Source organism: Ctenopharyngodon idella, chromosome 6 (genome assembly GCF_019924925.1).
Source record: "Ctenopharyngodon idella isolate HZGC_01 chromosome 6, HZGC01, whole genome shotgun sequence".
NCBI classification, from domain to species: Eukaryota; Metazoa; Chordata; class Actinopteri; order Cypriniformes; family Xenocyprididae; genus Ctenopharyngodon; species Ctenopharyngodon idella.
This window is the reverse complement of record NC_067225.1, coordinates 18,180,859-18,204,913: the sequence shown is the minus strand read 5'-3', so window position 1 is coordinate 18,204,913 and position 24,055 is coordinate 18,180,859. Positions and strand designations below refer to the sequence as shown.

At 38.7% G+C, this 24,055-nt stretch overlaps 1 protein-coding gene across 1 annotated transcript in view; it reads right to left on the bottom strand.

The window, feature by feature from the left end:
* The window catches only part of tprg1 (tumor protein p63 regulated 1), a 52,579-nt gene extending 29,097 nt beyond the window's left edge, over positions 1-23,482 (bottom strand). The window contains exon 1 of the mRNA XM_051897515.1: positions 23,276-23,482. Within this exon, the coding sequence (XP_051753475.1) occupies positions 23,276-23,467 (192 nt within the window). The 5' untranslated portion in view covers positions 23,468-23,482. The remainder of the gene's footprint in view (positions 1-23,275) is intronic.
* Positions 23,483-24,055: the final 573 nt, after the last annotated feature.

Genomic DNA, 24,055 nt, shown 5'->3' with positions numbered 1-24,055 from the left:
AACTGCAGCTGGTCTCAATTCTAACACACATTAGAAGCAGATCTAAGACTCGTTCCTGCATTGGGCACAGGGTGGCAGTGTTCTCTCAAGTTTGATTTGTACACCATCCAGACACTGGGGAGGGAGTGCTCGAGCTGCCTCTGAGAGAAGTACAGTGCTGCTACTAATATATTGTTGACTCTCATTGACCTGAATGGATCAGGCCTCCGCTGAGATGATCTGGTCTGATTACTATTAGAAGTTTGGAATGGACTCTGCTGTGGGGGACATGGGTCAAATAAATCTATCCACGATATCTTTACATTCCTAATGAAAATCCCTCATGATGATTAATCCCTGCCCTTAAAAATATCCGATGATGAAAATAAGCTTTGATGAGGCAGAAAAATTACAAAGAATATCTCATCTTCCAAATGCTGATCTGTCATGAACTGATTTAATATCATAGGCCTGTTTTGACCTTAGAGGCTGTGCACCTTGTGCTGAACATCAGGCAGCTTCTTTCCCAAAAAAGTCCAGAAGAAAATGAAGCTATGTTGTATGGCACATCTGATTTGTTTGAAGCACAGCATTGCTGTAACCCCGGCCTGTTTTGAGGTCACCGCTGGGTGACGGGGTGACATTTTGACCCTTTTCAAGAAGTCCAAAAACTTTGATCGGATCTGCTCTAATCCATCTTAAGCTTAATTTCTGCCTCATTTCACTCTGGCTGCCTCCTTATTGCACTGGCCCACATAGTATCTCTCCACTTCACTTGACTTTTTTTTGGCCTGAAGTAAACTAACAAACCAAAAAAAGAAAGAAAGAAATCCTTCTTGCTAGTCAGGTGGTGTAAACTGGTGAGATTGAGGAGCACAGTAATTAACAACCGTGTTTTTAGAGGGATTTTGAGGGAAGTTTCCTTTTTAAATGACTTCTCCTTTTTTCACGGGTGATCTGCTGTGAGATGTGTATTTACCCTGAGGTATCTGAGTGTACTGACCCTCTTTCCATGTCCAGATGGTCCCATACACCTCTGCACTTGTCTTGCTGTTAAACTCTGTAAATGTGTGCACACAACCCTCTGGGCAGCAGTGGCAAACTACAAACATACCTGCACCTGCTCTTTGTGGAGCACGTGAACGACATACAAATAAACAGTTCCCCACGCTCGCTGCTTTGTCTGAGGTGATCTGTGCGTAAATAATGGTGAAAAGAACAATGTTCTCCTTTATTGAAGTCAAATATTCATTTCCCCAAAACATCAGGAAGTGGACACAGACACATGTAAATGTAAATGCTCAGCAGTCCAAGAAATTCTCCACATGGTTCGAATAAGGCTAATTCGGCATCTCTGGAGTTAACGGCAGATGCTTGTGTTGTAGGCCGCACAATGCCTATAGGATTACAGTACATTTTCAGCCTGGTTGCCCTCTTGCATTCTGCTCTACTGGGCCTGGGCTCCTTATGTGTTTGAAGCGCTGGAGTATGTAACTGTGTAGGGTTGCAGTGTGCTGGATGACTGGATAGGCTGCGGTAGCGCACTGCATAACAAAGTGATCCTCTCACCTAGTAGGCCTATATACACCGATCAGGCATAACATTATGACCACTGACAAGTGAAGTGAATAACACTGATTATCTCTTCACTACAGCACCTGTTAGTGGGTGGGATATATTAGGCAGCAAGTGAACATTTTGTTCTCAAAGTTGATGTGTTAGAAGCAGGAAAAATGAGCAAACGTAAGGATTTGAGCGAGTTTGACAAGTGCCAAATTGTGATGGCTAGATGACTGGGTCAGAGCATCTTCAAAACTAAAGCTCTTGTAAGGTGTTCCCGGTCTGCAGTGGTCAGTATCTATCAAAAGTGGTCCAAGGAAGGAACAGTGGTGAACCGGCGACAGGGTCATGGGCAGCCAAGACTCATTGATGCACGTGGGGAGCGAAGGTTGGCCCGTGTGGTCCAATCCAACAGACAAATTGCTCAAGAAGTTAATGCTGGTTCTGATAGAAAGGTGTCAGAATACATAGCGCATTGCTGTTTGTTGCGTATGGGGCTGCATAGCCGCAGACCAGTCAGGGTGCCCATGCTGATCCCTGTCCACCGCCGAAAGCGCCAACAGTGGGCCTGTGAGCATCAGAACTGGACCACTTACCTAAGCATTTTTGCAGACCATGTACACCCTTTCATGGAAACGGTATTCCCTGGCGTCTGTGACCTCTTTCAGCAGGATAATGCGCCCTACCACAAAGAAAAATAGTTCAGGAATGTTTTGAGGAGCTCAACAACGAGTTTGAGGTGTTGACTTGGCCTCCAAATTCCCCAGATCTCAATCCAATCGAGCATCTGTGGGATGTGCTGAACAAACAAGTCTGATCCATGGAGGCCCCTTAGAGGACTTAAAGGATCTGCTGCTAACATCTTGGTGCCAGATACCACAGCACACCTTCAGGGGTCTAGTGGAGTCCATGCCTCGATAGGTCAGGGCTGTTTTGGCAGCAAAAGGGGGACCAACACAATATTAGGAAGGTGGTCATAATGTTATGTCTGATCGGTGTATATTTCTGACAGTGTAGCATACTGCATTTGGGCAGCTAAATTGTACGGCATTTCTGCCCGATTCATTCCTGTGTCACCCTTAATCAGTCAGCTAAAAACCTGAAAGCATACATGAGAGCATCTCCTTCTAAAGCAAAGTGAAAGTAAAACACCTCAGCAGGAAAAGAGCTGAGAGGCTGATGAAACAGGGTCCACTTAGAGGGTTTAACAAACCCTACACGTCCCTCGACCATCAAAGACAATCCACGCAGCTCTCCCCTCACACACACATGCACGCGCGCTCTGCTCTGACATGGCCTCTCATCCCCGCAGGAGGGCATTAAAGTTTGAAACCGGATTAATAGCTAACTCGACTCGCCGGCAAATTGAAAATGTTTGCCTGATACATTCGGCTGATGTCTCGTACAGAAACTCTGCATCTGCGGTTGCCCATTTTTAAGGAGTGTGCGTTAGGCTCTAAAAATAACCTTCCAGTGACCTACTTTTCCTTTAGGATTCATGTGTATTGTTTGCTTGAAACGAACAGAAAGGCGAGAAAAGCTTCAAAATTGTTCAGAGCATTTATTTGCGAAATCAGATTGGGTACCTAAAACTTTTTTTGCTCGTGATGAAGAATCACAGGAGGCAGAATGGTTTTATGACAGGTGTAAGGAGGGTATCAGCCAGCTAGGGTTGTGTTTGTTGACTGTTGTTGTGTTTCCACATCTTTTTGCCCTCTGGGACCTGATGTGCAGTGAGACGCAGAGCAGGGCAGCAGTAAAAGGGAAGTCGGAGATATAGGCACTGAGGAGATTGCTCTGACATGCTTGTCGGATTCTGTTCTGACCGATGAGGTTACCACGGGGGATGAAAAATGACACCTCCTGCGGTCTCCTCCGTCCTCCACACTCTTTCTCAGTCCTGTTGTTAATAAATGCAACCTGTCAACCTGAGCGACTCAGGATGTGGAGATGAAGAACCCTAAGAAATTAGCAATCAGTCGTGGGCTTATGTAACGTAACTGCATTTTAAATGACTCGAGCATGAAATGATCTTCTTATTTGAGGAATCTCCAAGAAGATGGACTGTTTCCTGCTGTAGTTTTCCTTCTCTCGCTCGCTCATGTGATTTGATAGTAAAACCAGTAAATTCAACAGGCAGGTCAGGAAAGTGGGAGGCTTATTGCCCCTCTGGGCTTAGATGCTCTGACATGTGCATGTTTACACACAGCCCCAAGGGTACTTTCCATGCCTCTCAGTAACACAACAGCAGTGTGTGCTGGGACTTGCAGGTACTGTCTTACTCATGAAACATAAACAATTAATATCTGTGGAAATTAAAACATTTTCATTCATAAATTGTTCCATTAATTAAAGGCAAAATGTACATACAGACATGCTTCACGCATTTCAGGAATAAGGCCCAGAGGTTTTTACATATACAATGCATACCATTGTATCATAGAAGTTTGCATAAACATTCAAGAAATAGTAGCTTTATAGAACAGTTCCGCAAATGTGTTTGGCCACTTGGGGTTTAAAAGAGGGCTAATACACAATCCAACAACACTAGGAATATTGTGACATATATCCGAGTGAAACCGCTTCTTGAACAAGAAATAATGTAAGGAGGGATTTGTTGCGATCTCATGTGACAGGTTGTCCCTAGGGTTGTTCAATTCCAGGTTTTTCAGAGTCGATTCCTCGACTCCATTGACTTAACATCAAAAAAGGGTCAGAAATAATACAAGACTGCAGTAGTTATTACACACTAAATGTATTTTTATCAGAACTACACACATTTAGTGTGACAGTCCTAATTAAAGGTGCAGTGTGTAAATTTTAGTGGCATCTAGTGGTGAGGTTGCGAAGTGCAACTTACGCCGCACACCCCTCCCTTACGGAGAGGCTACGGTGGCCGTCTGGCCAACACAACACAAAAATGTCGTCGTCTGAGACAGCAGAGTAGCCTGTGTGAAGCAATGAGGTTTCTTCTTACTTCTAACAAAGAACAGTCTCTGCTTCTAATAAACCAGACGACTGCTACTACTACTACTACTTTGTGCGTATTCAACGTTGTGACGATGCAAGCTGCCTCTAAAAACACAAATGATTTAGAGGAAGAACAACATAGTGACTAAACATGCTCTGTAGAGTGTTTGTCCATTTAGGGCTGCTGTAGAAACATGCCAGCGCATAATGGCAACATGACATGGAGGGGGGACCCGTGGTGTATGAGATAGAAATGGCTCATTCTAAGGTAATAAAAACATAACGGTTCATTATGTAAGGTCTTAATGCACCACTGAAAACATAGTTATGTATATTATATTGCATTTCTGTCAATAGATCCTCCCAAATTTTACACACTGCACCTTTAAATTTAACGATGACATTACCTTGAAATGTTGAGTAGCCTATCAAACGGCTGTTGCCGATAACTCATTTTACAGAGGTCACAAGAAACAGCAGTGGGCAAATGTTATGCCAGAATGAAATAAACAAGAAAGAAGGTTATGGGCCTGTCCAAATACCCACACTTGCGGTTTTGGCAACTTGACAGCTCATTTACGCGACAGAAGTAAGTGCACAAGACTGTCCGAGGTCTAAAAAATGCCAAAGCGTACTAGACTTAATGCACACTAAATCCACATTATATATAATACCGCTTCAGAGTGGTCTTTGAGGCTAAGCGTATCCCGTTATTCATCACGTTCAGGAACTAACTTGAGCCGATTTCGTGTCACGTCTAAGAAACTTTCCAGTGTAAGTTAAATTAATTAGATGTTACATATGTAAAGCCTAAAGTTGCACATTATTGGTGCAGAGACAGCAGAGATTATATGTATTTTGTAAAACAATTGCAAGTGATGCACCACAATAACATACTGGTTAAGTGTGTCCCATTAAGTAAACAAAAGTCTTAAAACACTCTTAACGCCCACTTGAACACTTTGGCCAAACTTCAGAAATATATCATGTAAGCAAACAAGTGGTCAAGTCAAGTGCAAAGACTGCAAATGTCAGTATTTGGACAGACCCAATGTATTTTTTTAATGAATTCACCTTATTATAAAGGTCAGGTGATGGCGCTTGATCACCAATGATCATCACTTATTTAGGTGCAAAAATCTGGCCAGGAGAGTTAAAGATACTAAAAATAATAAATAGGCCTACAATACAAACAGAAATACATACAATAATGTGCTTATTGATGTTTATTCTCTGTGAGTTTTTAATGATTTATGGTTAGTTAACATGGAACAAAATTAGGTTAACATGGAAAACTTAAGCACTTTCCCATTTGGGGAATCCTTATCGCCATTTTGAAGTGCGTTCAACTTCATTAAGTGGACGAAGGAAGTTGGACAGACCCTCGACCCCTCGATTTTAAACTCTTTTGGAGTCACCTCCCCATCACTAGTTGTTCTGCCCTCACATTAGAAAACACATCATCAGAGAACATAAGACATGTTGCAAGAGGGACAGGAAGCTGTTTTGGTTAAAGATAACAAGAGCACATGATTATTTTTTTTTTTTTAAATGTGCACAGATAAATCACTAAATCTTCTCAATAAATACTGCAATATTTCATTTAAAAAAATAATTGTCAATTTTGATTTCATGGTGACTTTAATGTTTGTCTGTACTTGCGTGCTCAGTCTGTGCATTTTTCAGTGACTCGTTGCGCCAGTAGGTGGCGACAACTGAACGAAACACACTATGAGTTGCAGAGAAGGGTTCATGTTGCTTTGTCTTCGTTTGGAATTATTTTCGTTGTTGTACCAAAAACAGACGCGTGTAAGTTCCATGTAAGTTACTTATTATTAACTTATTTTGAACTGTTGTATAAAAGAAACATACACTCGCATTTGTACTGCTTATCCTAATATTATCGCAGCTGTGACCTGATGATTACGTTGTGATATTCTTGAAAACAGCCCTCTTGCTCGTGGGACATTTCTTAAGCATAGCTATTGTTTAGTTTGCTATTTCTCTTTGCTATTTGTTCCTTTAATGAATATAATTCACAAGATGAAAGACTCAGACACACACACGCACGTACGTTAATGATTTCAGCAGCACAACAGCATCCATGGGTAAAGTTGAACGTTTCACGTTTGAGAGGACTACAAAAAGCAAAGTGAAGTATTTTCATATCACCATTTGCCAATGGTATTCAAGTCTGCTTGATACAGAAAATACAGTAGCTACATACAACAAACAAAACTACTTTTTGAGTTAAGGTCATAGAATCTGTATGCCGAATTCAGTCAATATGAGTCACATGATATCAAAGCAAACCCTAAATCAAAGTTTGACTGCAATACACCAAGAATCTGCTCATGTTGCTATATTTGAAACCATCTGCTGACCAGTTTCTGCCCTTTGGGAGGAGATAAAGGACTGGGAATTTCCTGAAGCATGATTCATTATTAATTTAAAGATTACAGATAGTCCCGGGAATGACACCCTGTGAAATTAGAGCAATCTTACTCAGTTGTAAACACAAATAAAGAGACATTAACAGTAAAATGGAGAGCCTGATTTCTGTTTAATTATAGCAACAGCAATCAAATGATTAAAGCAGTTTAAATTATGCGATTGTGAGCTGGTCTGCGTTTCCATGGATAACTGGCACTATATTATACAGACTTAGTTTGATTTAATGAGATATTAACAGAGAAATGACTACACATAGAGGTAGGTAATGTATCATATCAAGGCCTAGGATTGTGTGTCTGTGGATCTGTAGTAGACATTCTTAGTACTGGAAAGGTGAACCAATCATTTAAATCTAAGGTTCAAATTTCATGGCGTATCATTTCAGCCTTAAACAGGTAATTAATCTTTAATACCACTAGGTCACTGGCTATTAACCAGTTAATATTGCATAAAGGCACAGGACAAGTATTGAACCAGACTTAATTCATACCTGTATTCTTATCCAGCAACAAGGATGCTTTGAGGTGCAGCAAATCCATTTCATAAAAGGGTAAAAAAAGAAGCATGTTTCCATAGCAACAGAAAAAATACAGTTTAAATGATGACAAACAGTAGGTCTCTGAACCTCCACCTACGTGTGTACTTGAAACATACAACCTCTCAGAACCTCTCAACGTGGCAACTTAGTGAATTCTCACAACACTAATGGCTGGCAGCAGTCTTGGCTTAAATAGGTCACGGCAGGGGAATAATTGTATTAAGACTGCCGCAAATAGACTAGGAATTGAACAGGAAAGAGGGCTTTCTGTATTTGACATTTACACAAAAAAACTCATAAAGATGTTTAAAACAATTACAGAAATGATAGAATTGCTGAAAAGCTTCACATGGTTAAAAACAAAACAAAAAATAAAACAAAGTGAGGAACTTGAGCTCTTCAGAAATTCAGGGGAATATATATATATATATATATATATATATATATATATATATATATATATATATATAGATATATATATATATATATATATATATATATATATATATATATATATATATCCTCTTTGACACAGAAAAATTGACACTTAGCTTCCCTTGTTATAGCCCCGCATGCAAATCTGATTCCAGTGTTGAAGTTTTGGCTATTAAAGCATTGCAAAGGAAACCATGTGATGCATAACTTTTGCAAAAATGTCCCCAACTTCCAGCACTGGCCAGTTGCAAAAAAATAGGAGGAGGAAGAGATGAATCAGGGTCATTAAATGATGACAGAAATTTCATTCTTGGGTGAAGCATTCTTTTAACTTACTGTTCTCATTTTATTTTGGCTGGGTGGTGTGTGAGTGTGTGTGTGTGTGTATGTTTTATAGATGTCATAGTTTAGCCATCATTTGAAGCCAAGAACAAGTTGTACTCTGGAGCAAGGCCAGAACTGAGCACAGGAACATGAAAAGGGGACAACTGGGAGGAATTATCACTCTGACAATAACAACAGGTATATACTCACCAACAAAACATATGTACACATAAATGTATGGAAAAGAACAATGCACTGGCATAGAAACCGATTCAGAAAAATTAGTCATTTCAGAAAGTACGATTTCATCTTTATTATTTAAACTGTTAGACTGTTACTCAACAGCTCATTCCTTGTCCATAACAGCAACAGTTTTTCTGTCTTTCTTTAACTCTCTGTCAAACTTGAAGATGTTTATATAAATCGCTAAATGCTGAGACCAAAAATAAGATGCCAGGGCACATACAGTACGCGCACAGCCGCACACGTGTACGATCATGTGTTGGATACACCCCTTACTTAAATCCTCCTCTGGGCTGTGAGCCTGAAGCACTTTTCTCATCCTGTTGGACAAAATGCAACTTCTAACAGAAAACACAACCAATCATTGAACGGGAACTTTGAGTTCACATCAGAAACATTCTACAGAACCCTCCATGAAAACAAAGGCTATGTAACATTAAAGCACTCATGAAAGTCAGAAAACACGTTAGACAAATAAACATAGGCACATTTTCAATGGTGGACCTAGAGTTTTATACAAGGGGTGGCCAGGTGGCCATGGCTACTTCAGAGGGTCCAAAACAGTGCAAACGGAGAGAGAAAGGGCGATCTATAGTCTATTATTATATGAAGCATAGACTTTATTCAATCCACAGAAAGACAAATCTTGCAACTAATGTTAAGTTTCTCTTAATATTCAACGTTAATATATATTATCAATATGCCACGTCGCCGCACGTCAAAATAAATGCTTCTTTTAACAAGAGGTGAAATTAAATTTCAATCAGCTTCAAACTGCCAGCATACTGAATTAAATTTTGGGGTGGCACCTGGGGTGGCCAATCAGATGTTAGGGGTGTCCAGACATTATGACATTATGACCACCTTATTATGACCATAACATTGTGACCACCTTCCTAATACTGTGATAGTCCCACTTTTGCTGCCAAAACAGCCCTGACCCGTCAAGGCATGGACTCAACTAGACACCTGAAGGTGTGCTGTGGTATCTGGCACCAAAATGTTAGCAGCAGATCCTTTAAGTCTTGTAAGGTGGGGCCTCCATGGAAGGACTTGTTTGTTCAGCACATCCCACAGATGCTCGATTGGATTGAGTCAACATATCCAAGTCAACACCTCAAATCGTTGAGCTCCTCAAACCATTCCTGAACCATTTTTGTTTTGTGGCAGGGTGCATTATCCTGCTAAAAGAGGTCACAGCCTCCAGGGAATATCGTTTCCATGAAAGGGTGTACATAGTCTGCAACAATGCTTAGGTAGGTGGTACATGTCAAAGTAACATCCTCATGGATAGCAGGACCCGAGGTTTCCCAGCAGAACATTGCCCAAAGCATTGCACTGCCTCCACCAGCTTGCCTTCTTCCCATAGTGCATCCTAGTGCCATGTATTCCCCAGGTAAGCGATGCACACACACCTGACCTTCCACATGATGTAAAAGAAAACGTGATTCATCAGACCAGGCCACCTTCTTCCATTGCTCCGTGGTCCAGTTCTGATGCTCACATGCCCACTGTTGGCGCTTTCGGTGGTGGACAGGGGTCAGCATGGGCACCCTGACTAGTCTGCGGCTATGCAGCCCCATACGCAACAAACTGCGATGCACTGTGTATTGTGACACCTTTCTATCAGAACCAGCATTAACTTCTTGAGCAATTTGAGCTACAGTAGCTCGTCTGTTGGATTGGACCACACGGGCCAGCCTTCGCTCCCCACGTGCATCATTGAGCCTTGACCGCCCATGACTCTGTCGCTGGTTCACCACTGTTCCTTTCTTGGACCTGACCACTGCAGACCGTCTAGCCATCACAATTTGGCCCTTGTCAAACTCGCTCAAATCCTTACACTTGCCCATTCCTGCTTCTAACACATCAACTTTGAGGACAAAATGTTCACTTGCTGCCTAATATATCCCACCCACTAACAGGTGCCGTGATGAACAGATAATCAGTGTTATTCACTTCACCTGTCAGTGGTCATAATGTTATGCCTGAGAGGTGTATTCTTCTATCATTTGATGGATTTTGAAATGGAACTCATTGAAAATATTCAATGAGAAAAAAAAATATAGTGTTTCATACATCTATGTGCGTGAGTTGATAATTATTAATATTTATTAAATATTTTTGTCTGACTTTGTGAAACATTTCTGTGGAATGAATGGTTATGAACAAAGTGACAAATAATTACTAATTGTAGTCTTGTGCAACGCATGACATGTTTCTTCAAAAATTATTTGTGCCATAACTTCCTAAATACATTACCTAAAGAGAGAGAGACTGTAACTCAATGTTCAATGAGAATTAAATCAGGGAGGCACTTTTGCTTTATTCTTTGGGAACTGATTGATAAAAAAAGTGAAAAAGTGAAAGTTATATATCAGGATTGAGCCAGACCAAATGCCATTTTGCTAAATTTGTGGCATGATTTGTATTTAGGAAGTTATGCCACAAATAGTTTTGCAGGACACATATAGGGTTGGCCAAGACTACAGTAAGAAAATATTTCTGAGTGTATTAAAAAAAAAACTGTTAAAGATGTACAGTACTTCCAAGGTGTAATGTAGAGATTAATCCACACGATTGGTTTTTAAGTATGGAGTCTGCCACTCGGCAGGGAAAAGGGAGGAACGAAACACTTTACTGCGCAAACCCTAAACCTCTATCAACATCTTCAGATGTCTTTGATCATGTAGCTTCTGAATGATTTACCATGAAGATGAGGAGCATTCCAAACATGCATGGCCAGCATGGGATGCGAGTAACCAGCACAACACGGAAATCAGAATTGCCCCCAGAGACACCATTAAACTTTAACAGGGCAAAGGGTTCAGAGAGCTTATGGCTGCCAAGTCGATTTTGAGCAGTGAAAGTCCAATTAAACCCATCAAATGATCCATCTACACTCGAGAAACAACTTCATGTGTAATCTAATTACATAAAAGACAGAAATTACAAACCTTTGCTTACATGACACAGGGATGAAGGTGACTGAAAAAAAAACAGCAAAGAAGGACGGAAAGAAATGAGGGCCGAGATGATGCTGTTTCACTCGTCATCTGAATAATTAACAAGACTTGACAAGATCCGATGTGTTCCCACAAAGCCGATGTAACGCATCTGAAGCTAGCCTTTTAGAACATTGAGATGCACTCTAGTCTAGAGGATAAAAGGTGTCAGGAATATTTAAGCATGTCTTTTCTGAAATGTTGACAGCGTGACCCCCAAGGCATGAAGCGATTTGGATCTTTTAAAGCTATGTCACTGAAGGGGCTCAATCAAGATTCCAATATTAAACACTCACACTCTTTCATCTTTTTTTACTCACTATCATTGGTGTGCATTCAGTTTCAAAGCGTCAGATGAGACCTAAAAACAATCAAGATTTGTGACTGGAATTTCTGCCACCGAATGGATCCCAGTGTACAGCGTATTGATTGGCTCTATGAGCATTTCTCAAAAATAAAAGGAAGGCACTTGTGTGTCCGAATAATAGGACCGAACCAATCGCATGCTGTGCCTCTGATTGCTGCAGAAAACATCCTTCAGATAATGTGTGTGATAAGCAGAAAAGCAAACCACTGCTAAGTGATGACTTGCCTTGTTCCATGTGTGTGTGTGTGAGGCAGTGTGAATGAAAATAAATTGAAGAACCCAGAGGTTAAGCCAGGGCACATTTACGAACAACGTGCTATCGATTTGGCCAGTGCGTCATAGCAGCTCGCAGAGGCGGGGGTTGTCATAGTTACATATTAGAATTAACAGTGCACCCTAGCAACTGAAAGGTCAAGGCAATTCATGTCCGGATGAGATTTCTTGTAGGAACATGTTTTCTCGCTTATATCCACATTCCCCCAGCACACCTGACTGCTGTTCGACATAGAGGGGGCTTTAACTTGCACAGTTTGTGTTCACAATTACTGACCGTTATGTGCAGCCATATAAGGATTTATGAAATTAAAAGTGCAATAATGAGCGTGAATGGGTCTGTGGCAAAAACAAGCAAGACCAATTACACCATAATGTGGCCTTTGCATCTGTCTATGCTCACCAGCTGATCTCACATTAAAAATAGCATTTTTCAAATGCAAATGTTCTCTGAAATGGTGAGACTTATGAGTGTTATGAGCCAGATATCATTTTTATAGATAGATATACACTATAAAATTATTGCATGTGGACACCAAAACACCATCCTTATTCTCAATTATTGGCATGTTGATGCTGGGTTGTGCAGGAAAGGTGCTCTAGGGGCCAGGTTTTCTTTGACTGACATTCAAAAATGATAATAAAGAATAAAAAAAAAGAACAGCCTATATATATATATATATATATATATATGTGTTAAAAATATAAATAAACTTTTTTTAATATTGATACCATTTTTTGTACCCCTGATGCTAGGATATGTGGATCTCGACGACACCTGGGACATGTGTGGGGAGACAAGTCTCTACAAAAGACAGACACAATGCTGGATTTATGGCAGTGGTGACGAAGCAGAACAAGCATCAGGTGCACTTTATCATGCACTGCCGGCAGTGCTGTGTTGTCACATCCCTTCTTGGCCACCTGCTTATGTCTTGAACCTGGATATGGAGGGCCAGGGACACAACAGGTATGTTCCAATCAACCACTTGTGCCCTGCAAAGTGGAATTCACAGGGAATTCAGTCATTTTAGGTGACATTTTTAAAGTCACCATGAAATGAAAATTTACAATTCTTATTTTTTTACACAATGTTGCCGTGTTTAAAATGATTTATCCGTGCACATCATTATTTTTTTTTAATTCAGGTGCACTCATAATCTTTAATACAAAAGTTTAACCTCTACTCCCCCTCTAAACGACATCTGGGCTGTGTCTGAAATCTTAAAAATGCTGCCTTCAGAGGATGCATTGCAAGGTAGGAAGACATCAAGGCATGTCCGAATCCAGTGTTAGCTTCACTTCCTGTCTCCTAAGATACCTTCATCTGATCGATTTTTGAAGGCAGCATATATGTATTCTTCACTGATTTTGATATCCCACAAACCTGTCGCTTCGATTCTGTGACAGGTAAGCTTAAATAAATAAATAAATAAATAAATAAAGATGGCGTGTGAAAGTTGGGGTTGGTGATCAGTTTGTATGTAAATGTATGTTTTTAACCAACGTTTTCCAATTTTGATTTAATTTCTAGCGAGAAATTACTATTGTAGTAATTAGGCTAAATATTCGCTTAGTTTTCACCAAAGCTCTCTCTATTTTGCTGTAGATCATTAAATTGTTATACGCTGCCTCAGAAGTCGGTCCGAAATCAGTTTTGTGAGGTACCTTCATGCGCAAACGCTGCCTGCAAAGTTATTGCCGGATAGGGCAGTGAGGCAACAAGTTTTTGGACGCAACCCTGTTCTCTTCATGACATATGACATACTGAGGGTGGGGCTAAATATCTTCCACAACCGACCGCAAACTGCCATTCAGATCTGCCTCAGGTAGCAACACCTAACTTCCTATGGTCCTGCCCTACATTTTATCTCATTCCAGAAGCAGTTTCACTCAAATATAAGTCACAATAGAGAAGAAAAGACTATCGAAAAATCCATTTCATGTCCACTTTAATCAGAGGGAGAATTTACGCTCAATCCAAAGAAATGTACATCAACTTCGATATGTGTTTATATATGAATATATTATATATTTACATTATATATTATCAAATAATTTGTTTTATAAAGTACTGTTAAGAAGTTTGGGGCCAGTAAGATTTTTTTAAAAGAAATTAATACTTATTCAGTAAGGATGCATTAAAATTGATCAGTGACAGTAAAGACTTTCACAATGTTACAGAAAAATATATTTTTAAATAAATGCTGTTAATTTAAACTTTCTATTCATCAAAGGATTATGAGAAAAAAAAGATCATGGTTTCCACAAAAATATTAAGCAGCACAACTGTTTTCAACATTGATAATAAGAAATGTTTCTTGAGCACCAATTAATGGTGCTTTAATTAAATTAATTAATTTAATTAATTCCACCAATTAAACCGAGTAAAACAAAAAAATATTTTAAATTCTAATAATATTACAAAATATTAGTGGTTTTATTAACTTTTTGATCAAATAGATGCATCCTCATGTAAGCTTAAAAGATAGTTCTTTCAAAAACATTTAAAAATCTAACCAAACCTAAACTTTTAAACCACAGTGTATATACAAATTACCATACTTTAATATACAGTATAATCAATTTATATTTATTTCTACAGATATTACACCATTATACTCAAAACCTCACCTCTGCTCAAATTTAACTTTTGTTTGTGTTACTGTAGATCACCTTCAGTGAACAAATTTGGTCAAGTCAACTACAGATATACCCTGCTTAGTGTGTAAGGAGCAGTGTACACAGCGTAGGGACCCTGTGAATCGGAGCACAGCTAATGATTTTAGAGAGGGTAGATCCTCTGTCACAGGGAAGACTGACAAACAGATGGACTAGGAGCATGAAGGTTTTATCAGACAAGATTGATTCAGCATTGTGACAGAAAGGAGTTCATGGACTGAAGGAATGGAGGTTAAGGGGTTGTGCTTAAAATGCAGTTTTTCACAGAAAAAAATCATATGAAATGTGCAATAAATGTTCTACATTAAGAAGGAAAAAAGAAAAAGAAAAAAGAAAAAAAAAAACTAGCAGCCGAATCATCCGCAAATTCAGATTTCAAAAGAGACTTCCAGAAGCAAACGAGCCAATTTTGAGCGTTTCATAAGGCTTGAGATTTAAACATTAATGTGAGACTATAAAAAGCATCACCTCTACGGCCTGGTATTTAGTGACTGCATATACTGTAGAGGTGCTCATGCCAGGAAGCCTTTGTAGGGATTATATTGCAAATTAATAAAGCACAATCATAAACAGACATACTTTGATGCATGCATCTGAATCTTATAGAAAGAATGAGAAAAAAGAGGGAAAACAACCCAATGCTCTCTAGACTTTGAAGAACGAATCCTTTGTAAAACACAGCTGATTTATATATCCTCAGGAAAAGATTCCTTTGTAACAAAGCCACAGGCAACTCCCTCACACAAGCAGAAGAGGGTCATGAAACAGACAATCTTACAATCCTGTCTTGCATATGTAACAATTGGCTTATGAAAGGCTGGGAGATAGCATGGTGAGAGAAAGATTTTGATGAAAATTGCAGCTGAAAATACCTTTGAACAAATTGCTGGTGGGTTGGCATAACCAGATGTTCATCTTCTGAACACTCATCATGTTTCACATCATCTCTAAACAGCAAGTAAAAAACACTGCAAGAGCTGTTACACCGAACAACTGCACAGAAGGTTCACTTGGTTAAAAAAAAGAAAATTCTGGTTACACTTTATTTTTAGGTGTCCTTTACAGTGTAGCAAGTTGGCGTGGCAACTGTTTTATTTGTTTGTTATTGCCATTATTGCATCACGTCTATTGCAAAAGCTGCGCTTTTTTAAAAACCATTCCTGAGCACTGCATCTCATTCTGTGTGAACAAGCCTTAATTATACATTTAAGTACTGAGTAATATTGATGAACAACATGTACAAATGGTTCATTCAATTCATGTCGGAAAGATTATATTCACGAGTTGAACGTACATGAACGCCACCACAAAGTCGTAAATTCCAGTGGGAAGCTTTCTTTGAGAAGTTGGGGAACACACCTGATTGTTCTTCATTTTATATAATTAGAGTTTAAAAACACCTTCCTGTATTTTTGTGTAGTTAATTAAGGTACTCTGCCATTGCTCTGACGAAAGTGACTTGAACACACCTGACGTCATAAACATGACTTCCCAACACATAAATACGAACTTTCCAGGAGGTCTTGAACACAGCATTACTACATAATTAGGGTTAGGGTTTGGTTTAGGGATAGTTGCTTGTAATTATGCTGTTATTACTATAGTAAGTGCATGTAAGATATGTAACAAGGACACTGTAAAATAAAGTGTTACCAAAATTCTCATAAAGCCGCTTAGCAGAGGCAAATTAGAAAACTAGCTCCACTTGATAGTCTTTATTATGAGTTCTGGTTGATCTACAAAGTATTCCCACTTTGTTCGCTTGTACTAACAGTTCAATGAGACATCTGAGTGCAGGGAAGAGCCACTGTACTTCTACTAGCTGATAAATCAGCCCAGCACTTGGTGTCAAGCTGGCCAGTGTTGTATCTTTCAAAATTGTATATCCTTTGCCTAAAACTCTTTAAAACTGGGGCGACCACCCATACAGAAACTGTACCTTGTGCTTTCATGATGCAATGATAAGGCAATATACTGTACACAGCACTTTTCCCACAGCCTTTATTCCGTAAGCCTTAAAAACAGGATGTGTGTTTAAAAAAATAAAAGACAACGAAAGTACCACCAGTCAGCATGTTTTTATTAATTAATTGATTAGTGCATCTTAGTTAATCCCTCCAGCTGATTACAAGTGAGGATCTGAAGAACTGAAATTCCACTGTTTATTTACAAATGTCAGAGCAGTAATCTGCCAAATCCCACAATCCCCTTAAGCAGGACCACTTAATCCTTGACAAAATTGTTAGCAAGACCGTCACTGTTTGGTGTAGGAGGGAACCAGAGGCACAGGGAACACATTCGTTTTTGTTACTGATCCAATTTAGGTTGGTAGTATTATTATTCAAATGTCCAAATAATTATATATATATATATATATATATATATATATATATATATATATACACACACACATATATATATACGTATATATACCAATATATATGTATATATATATATATATATATATACCAATATTTATTGTGATCCTCGGCATGTTCTCATATGCACAGTATAAACAAAAAAGCTCTCTTTAGGGATTACAATGTGCATCACCCTAAATGACGTGCAATTGGGCAGACAGTTTATATATGTGTATATGAGACAAAGAAAAGGGAGGAGAATGAGAGTTTGAAGCATCTCTGCACAATGCACTTTCAAACATGGGGTGGGAGAAAAGTTCGACAAGTTTGATCTGAATAATTTATCACGCCTGTGTTTCGACGCGCTTTGTTCTCTATCCAAAGGATATGCATTTTAAGCTTTAATACCATTTATGGCTGAAGTTATTATGCGTGATCAAATAATTCTCAGTCCAGGGATTTTCAAAGAAGGCTTCTTGTTTTAGTACTCTCAGCTGTCAGAACTTATGCAAGCCACATGGGCATGCTATCTTTTAGCTCCTTATCCCTTCCTCATTTCAAAATTACAAATATATAACTATGTCCTGGGTGTTTAAAAACTTAGCTCTTCATAAGAAAGGCCTAAATTATTCATAGCGTTAAACATTTATTTTGTTAGAATTTCACATTATCAAAGCGAACATTCTCCCAACAATAAATGCATGCATCCGATCGTACTACAGTGGCGCGGCCTAAAATAATCTCGCTCTGTGATTTATTTAAGGTTATTAGATAAAGGGTCTCCAGGAACCTGGCCTAGATTTAATCACACACTTTGTTCATGAATTACATGCATATTGAAAGGCACTGTAATTTTTAAAAGACTGAATTAACCAAGAGTGATCAAATGCATGTTAATGTTTTGAAAAATAGTATGGTAGTACGGTGAATAATAACTAATATGTCTGCTCAGAACTAAAGAGGCTTTATGATCTCATTACTTATACACAAACATATAAGTATCTAGAAATTTGAGTTAATTGCACTTCATGGAAGGGATGAATATTTCAGCAGCTACCAGCATCCTCACATGGGCGTCGTGAACCTCATCAGCGAGTGACTGAGTTCATCTAAATCAAGCGTGCGTGCCATGCGGCCGCGCTAAATTATTCACCATATTTATCTGTGGTCATTCAATATTCATATGCTTAATAAATGTGGATTTTCAGGAGGGGGGTGGAAAATCTATGAAGCACTACATACACTGAGCCGCGCAGCTGTCTTTAAAGGTTAGAAGGTCATGGAGTGAAGGATCTCTTTAAACTTACGAAGACTCTATTAGCTTTAGATGGGGCTGGAGAGGAGGCCCCTGGTGCTTTGGTGGGTAAAGTCAGTAGACTTAGCAGGATCTAAGGGGCGGTTTGAGGTGCATATAAAACAGGCAGCGTCCAAGACCGGCTTACTAGTTAAGGTTACACAAAGACCGTGCTGATCCAGAAAGAGAACGAGGAACTGCTCACGAACTCCTGCCGTTGTAAAAGGCTGTGATTTTTTTTTTTACCGATTGTATCTCATCAAGTGAAATAAAGTAAATGGGTGAGAATATATTTTAACAGTGCAGTGCAGGCCGCTGCTGAAAGTGGATGATGTGATTAAGGATCAAAGGTAAGGACATAACTGAGTGACACGGGAAAGCGCATCGAGCTGCTTTGAAGGGCAGAGGCATTCCTTTCTGAGCAGGTCAGGTTAGAAGAAGAAGCTGTCAAACACATTTCACTGAATAAGAAGCAGTGACTAAGGATTAATGCCTTCACATAAATGGTCTGCCATCCTTTATTACACAGCAAAGAAGATAAAAAAGTAGATCTACTCTTCTGAAAAAGAAAATAATAATAAAATGACAAAACCAGCTTAAAGGGATAGTTCATCACAAAATGGAAATTGTCATTATTTATACATCCTCATGTTTTTCAAAACCCATGTGACTTTTTTTAAAGTGAATGAGGACTGGGGCTGTCACACTTAAAAAAGGACGCAAAAGTGCCATAAAACAGTCCATACAAATTACGCACCATATTCCAACTATTTTGAAGCTTTGAGTGAGGAATGGATGAAATTTAAGTCATTCTGCACTGATAATGTAACATTGTGGTGGGCTGTCAAATTGAGTCAAGAACCAAATCATTTATCTGATACATGAATGAATCAGTCGAGTTTTTGTGAACTGGTTCATCCGATTCATTGATTAGAATGACATGAGGTTGAGTAATGACACAAAAAAACTGTTCCTTTAAGGCCATAGCTGGTTTTACATTTGCCCTGTCCAAATACCCACACTTGCGGTCTTGGCCACTTGAGAGCGTGTGTACGCGACAGGAAGCAAGTGCGCAAGACTGTCCCATGTCTTAAAAATGCCCCAAGTGCAGTACCCTTAATGCACACTAAACCCACACTATCTTGAATACCACTTCGGAGCGGTATTCGAGGCTTAGCGTATCCCATCATGCATTATGTTCGGGAACTCACATGCCCTGAAATCACAAGATGTCAAGGAAAACATTCGACTGCAAGTTAAATTAATTATATATTACATATAATTTGGTAGTAAAATATAAAGTGTTGCATTTTACTAAAGCAAAGATGAGTAGGCTATGTGTATTTTGTACATCATTTGCAACTGCTTTTTATCACTTAAAGAAGCACCACAATTTTAAAATTGTGTCTTCTGTTAGTTACATAGCGACCACTGAACAGACATTTAGAAGTGTATTTTAAAATGCAAAGTATTGAAAATAATAATTAAAAAAAAAAAGCAGTAAACGCTTGCATTTTTTGCAAGACTATAAGTGTGTCCCATTGGGTAATCAAAAGTTCTACACACACTTGCAGTCTTCTCGCCCACTTGAACACTTGAGCCAAATACAGGAAATACGTCATGTAAGTAGACAAGTGGTCAAGTGCAAAGACCGCAAGTGTGGGTATTTGGACAGGGTAAGTGTTTCTAAATGGTCATAGCTGGTCGATCAAATGAACTACCAGCTGATGGACCTGTATTTGACCTAATAAACCACTTTGAACCAATATTAAACCAGTGTCCATGTTAAAAGAAAAAAACAAACAAAAACCCCAGCTTGACCACCTTAAGCTGGCATGGCCTGGATTTTCCCAGTATAGTATGATATTTTATAGAACACAACAGTCAAGATGAACACAGGAAAGTTGTCAAGGCTTGCATGACAAAAATGGCAAGGGTGAAAAGCTGACAAGGTTCTTCAGCATTGGCCCTTAAGTTCTATCAAAGAAAACCTAAATTAGCCTTCAAAATTTAAGATACCAATCAGAACACCAGCCATTAAATTTAACTGACTTTGTTACCTTAATGCAGAGGTTCTCACAGGGTGGCAAACTGTTTGCATGAAAGCATGGAAAACAAAAATATCTTAGCATATCTCAACCTCTAATGGTCCCTGACTCAGTGGGTACTTCTCTGTTGCTTTGTTTTGAGTTTTGGGAAAAGAGTTTAAAGTTACTGAGAAACCATAAAAGTATGAGCTCTTGCTTTCATTGGATGCTGATGTTAGAGTGTGCAGCCAGACTGAATTAAATGAACATGAGGTAGTAAATCTTTATGAGGGGCACTAGCAGAGCTCATAATTGATTAATGGTTGTCAATGCAGAGCAGACAGCTTGAACTTCTAAAATAGCTAGTGAGAGCAAACACTCATGTGCTTATTACTCATGAGCGCCAAGAGAAGGAACTGATGAGGGAAATCATATTGTTTTTTTTGGCCTTGTTGCCAATGCAGTGGCCTGGGTTCTCCATTGCTACAGAGACATCTAGGTTTTTGAGATTTTTTGTTTTTTTCAAGCGTTAAATGTATCTTCTTGAATCTGACAGCAACTTCCTTAATATAGCCCAGACAAATTAATTTCAGACAGTTCTTGAGATACATGTAGTACCCCATGGGTAGCTGTAAGCTACTTGTTCAGACATACATCAATATGTTACATCTAATACAATTTGGAATATGAAATGTTTTACCAAGAGATTGACAAAAATTCAGTGGAACAAAATAACATATGAAACACTTTTACACTTTTTCACAATCACTCTTATGTCGCTCTGGTGGCTCTTTTTTTTTCATGCAAATACACTGAATTAAAACTCAAAAACTACACAAAAGCACCATAAACTGAACACAAAATCGTCCATATGACTTCTACATTCCAATCCCAAACTTCTGAAGTCATATGATAGCTTTCTGTGAAGAATAGACCAATATTTAAAGTGACAGTTCACTTTAAAGTGACAGTTTCATCGACTACTCACCCTGATATTATTCCAAATCAGTACAACTTTCTTTTTTCTGCAGAACACAAAAGAAGATATATTTTGAAAAATGTTACCACTATTTTGGTTACCATCTCTTTACATCATTATTCACTGAAATGTAATGTCAGATTCGTAAATGAATCACTTAGACTCGCATTGCTAATTGGATTAACTGATTCATTGAAGAGATCTGACTCAAAAGAATGATTAAGTATTGGCTAAAAGTTGGTTTTGTTCCTCACAGAAAGCTATTCGATAAAGTATATTTGGAATGTAGTACAAACATTATGAACTGGATTTATAATAACTTTATGGTGCATTTTAAAGCTTGAAAGTTTCACTGCACATTCATCGTACTTGCATAGAAAGTGCCTGATGCATTACTCAAAGTGTTCCACAGAAAAAAGAAAGTCAGGTTTGGAACAACATGAGGATAAGTACAGTTATGACGATAAGTAATGACAACATTTTAATTTTTTGTGTGAACAATGCCTTTAAGCTAAACAGCATCTTTTATATGACCCTTTTTTGTAAATTTGCAGGGTGCTTGAAGTAATGCAGACACATGAAACCTCATGACCTTGCATTACCAACCAACAGCCCAGTCCACCTACGCTAAAGATAAGCACAGTGCACAGCACAACTGGGGGTTTAATTACCTAGCGTAATCTCATTATTTTGTTTTCTAAACAGACTACTGAACAGCCTGCTAGCTGTGCACAGCTAATTGCCATTTCTCGAGGACAGAGTCACTGAGAGGAAAATCAAAGCCAACAGCAGAGGGTAAATTAGGACCACAACAGAATTGAAATATCAACCCTCAGGCAGAAAATGAGCATTTCTGCCACATCACTGACCTTTTTCTCATGTCTTACTGCACATTCACTATCACAACAAAGTGAAAACAAACAAAAAAAATCTAATTTTTTTGGAGATTAAAAACAGTACATTACAGTATGTTAACTTTAATTATATTTGTTGTATTACAAGTTAACTCTGGTCTTTAAATTTGATTGGCAGAGTGGCGTTCCAACAATATGTGGACCCGATCTCATTATTTCACTATTTCACTTTTTCCAAATTGGTGGTGAATGTGTATAAATTTATATGATTTTCATATGAAAACATGATTTATATCCGAGTTATATCCGAACTATAAACATTGTGTGATACTTGTAGTATTTGTAGATTATTTTTAACATTTCTATGGTATACATAAAACAACAGAAAACAATGCTAAGCATTTCATAAGTTTTAAAAGCTTTTATTGGCAAAAACATTCAATATATGCAAAGAGTCAGTATTTACAATGTTGACCCTTCTTCGTAACCTCTGCAATTCACTCTGGCATGCTGGATATCAGCTTCTGAACCAAATCCTGACTGATGGCGATCCATTCTTGCTTTATTAGTACTCAGAGTTTATCACAATTTGTGGACTTCTGCTTGTACATTCGCCTTTTGAGGATTGACCACAGGTTCTCTATAGCAGGGGCTCCCAACCACAATCCTGGGGGCTCCCCAACGCTACATGTTTTCCATGTCTCCTTAATCAAACACACTTGATTCAGATCATCAGCTCATTAGTAGAGACTCCAAGACCTGAAATGGATGTGTCAGACAAAGGAGAGATACAAAATATGCAGTGATGGGGGGCCTCAAGGAACGTGGTTGGGAACCACTGCTCTATGGGATTAAGATCCGGGGAGTCTCCTGGCCACAGATCCAAAATTTCAATGTAATGATCTCTGAGACACTTCATTATCACTCTTACCTTGTGACATGGTGCTCCATCATGCTGTAAAATGCACAGATTATCACCAAATTGCTCCTGGATCGTTGGATGAAGTCCTTCTTGCAGGATGATGTGGTGCCATTCTTTACACCGGTCTTCTGCTATCCAGTCCTTGTACTTCCTGCTGAATTTCAGTCTGTCGTTGATGTTTTTCTTGGAGAGAAGTGACATCTTGGCTGCCCTTGGTTCAGCACTGGTTCTGGAAATATTTTTTCCTTTCTTTTTTCTCATAGGGATTAAAAAAAAAAAAAAAAAAAAAAACTTGTTAAATAGTTATAAGGCATGATCCAAGCCTTCCCATGAGGCAGAACATTGTCCACCACATCACAGTCCCTCCACCGGCTTGTCGTTGTCCAACAGTGCATCCTGGTGCCATCACTTCCTTAGGTAAACGGTGCACACGTACATGAAAAAAATATATATATATTTCAGAACACCACTACATGCCACTGATATATATACAGTCATGTGAAAAAGTTAGGACACCCTATTGAATTCCATATCAATTTTCTGTATCAGGACATAATAAAAAAATAATCTTGTCCTTGGCAGTTCTTAAAATTTGGAAAATAAAACCTCAGATGAACAACAACACATGACATATTACACTGTATCATTATTTATTTAATAAAAATAAAGCCAAGATGGGAAAGCCGTGGGTAACAAACTTAGGACACCCTATGATTCAATTGCTTATCCACTTTTAGCAGCAATAACTTGTAGTAAACATTTTCTGTATGAATTTATCAGTCTCTCACA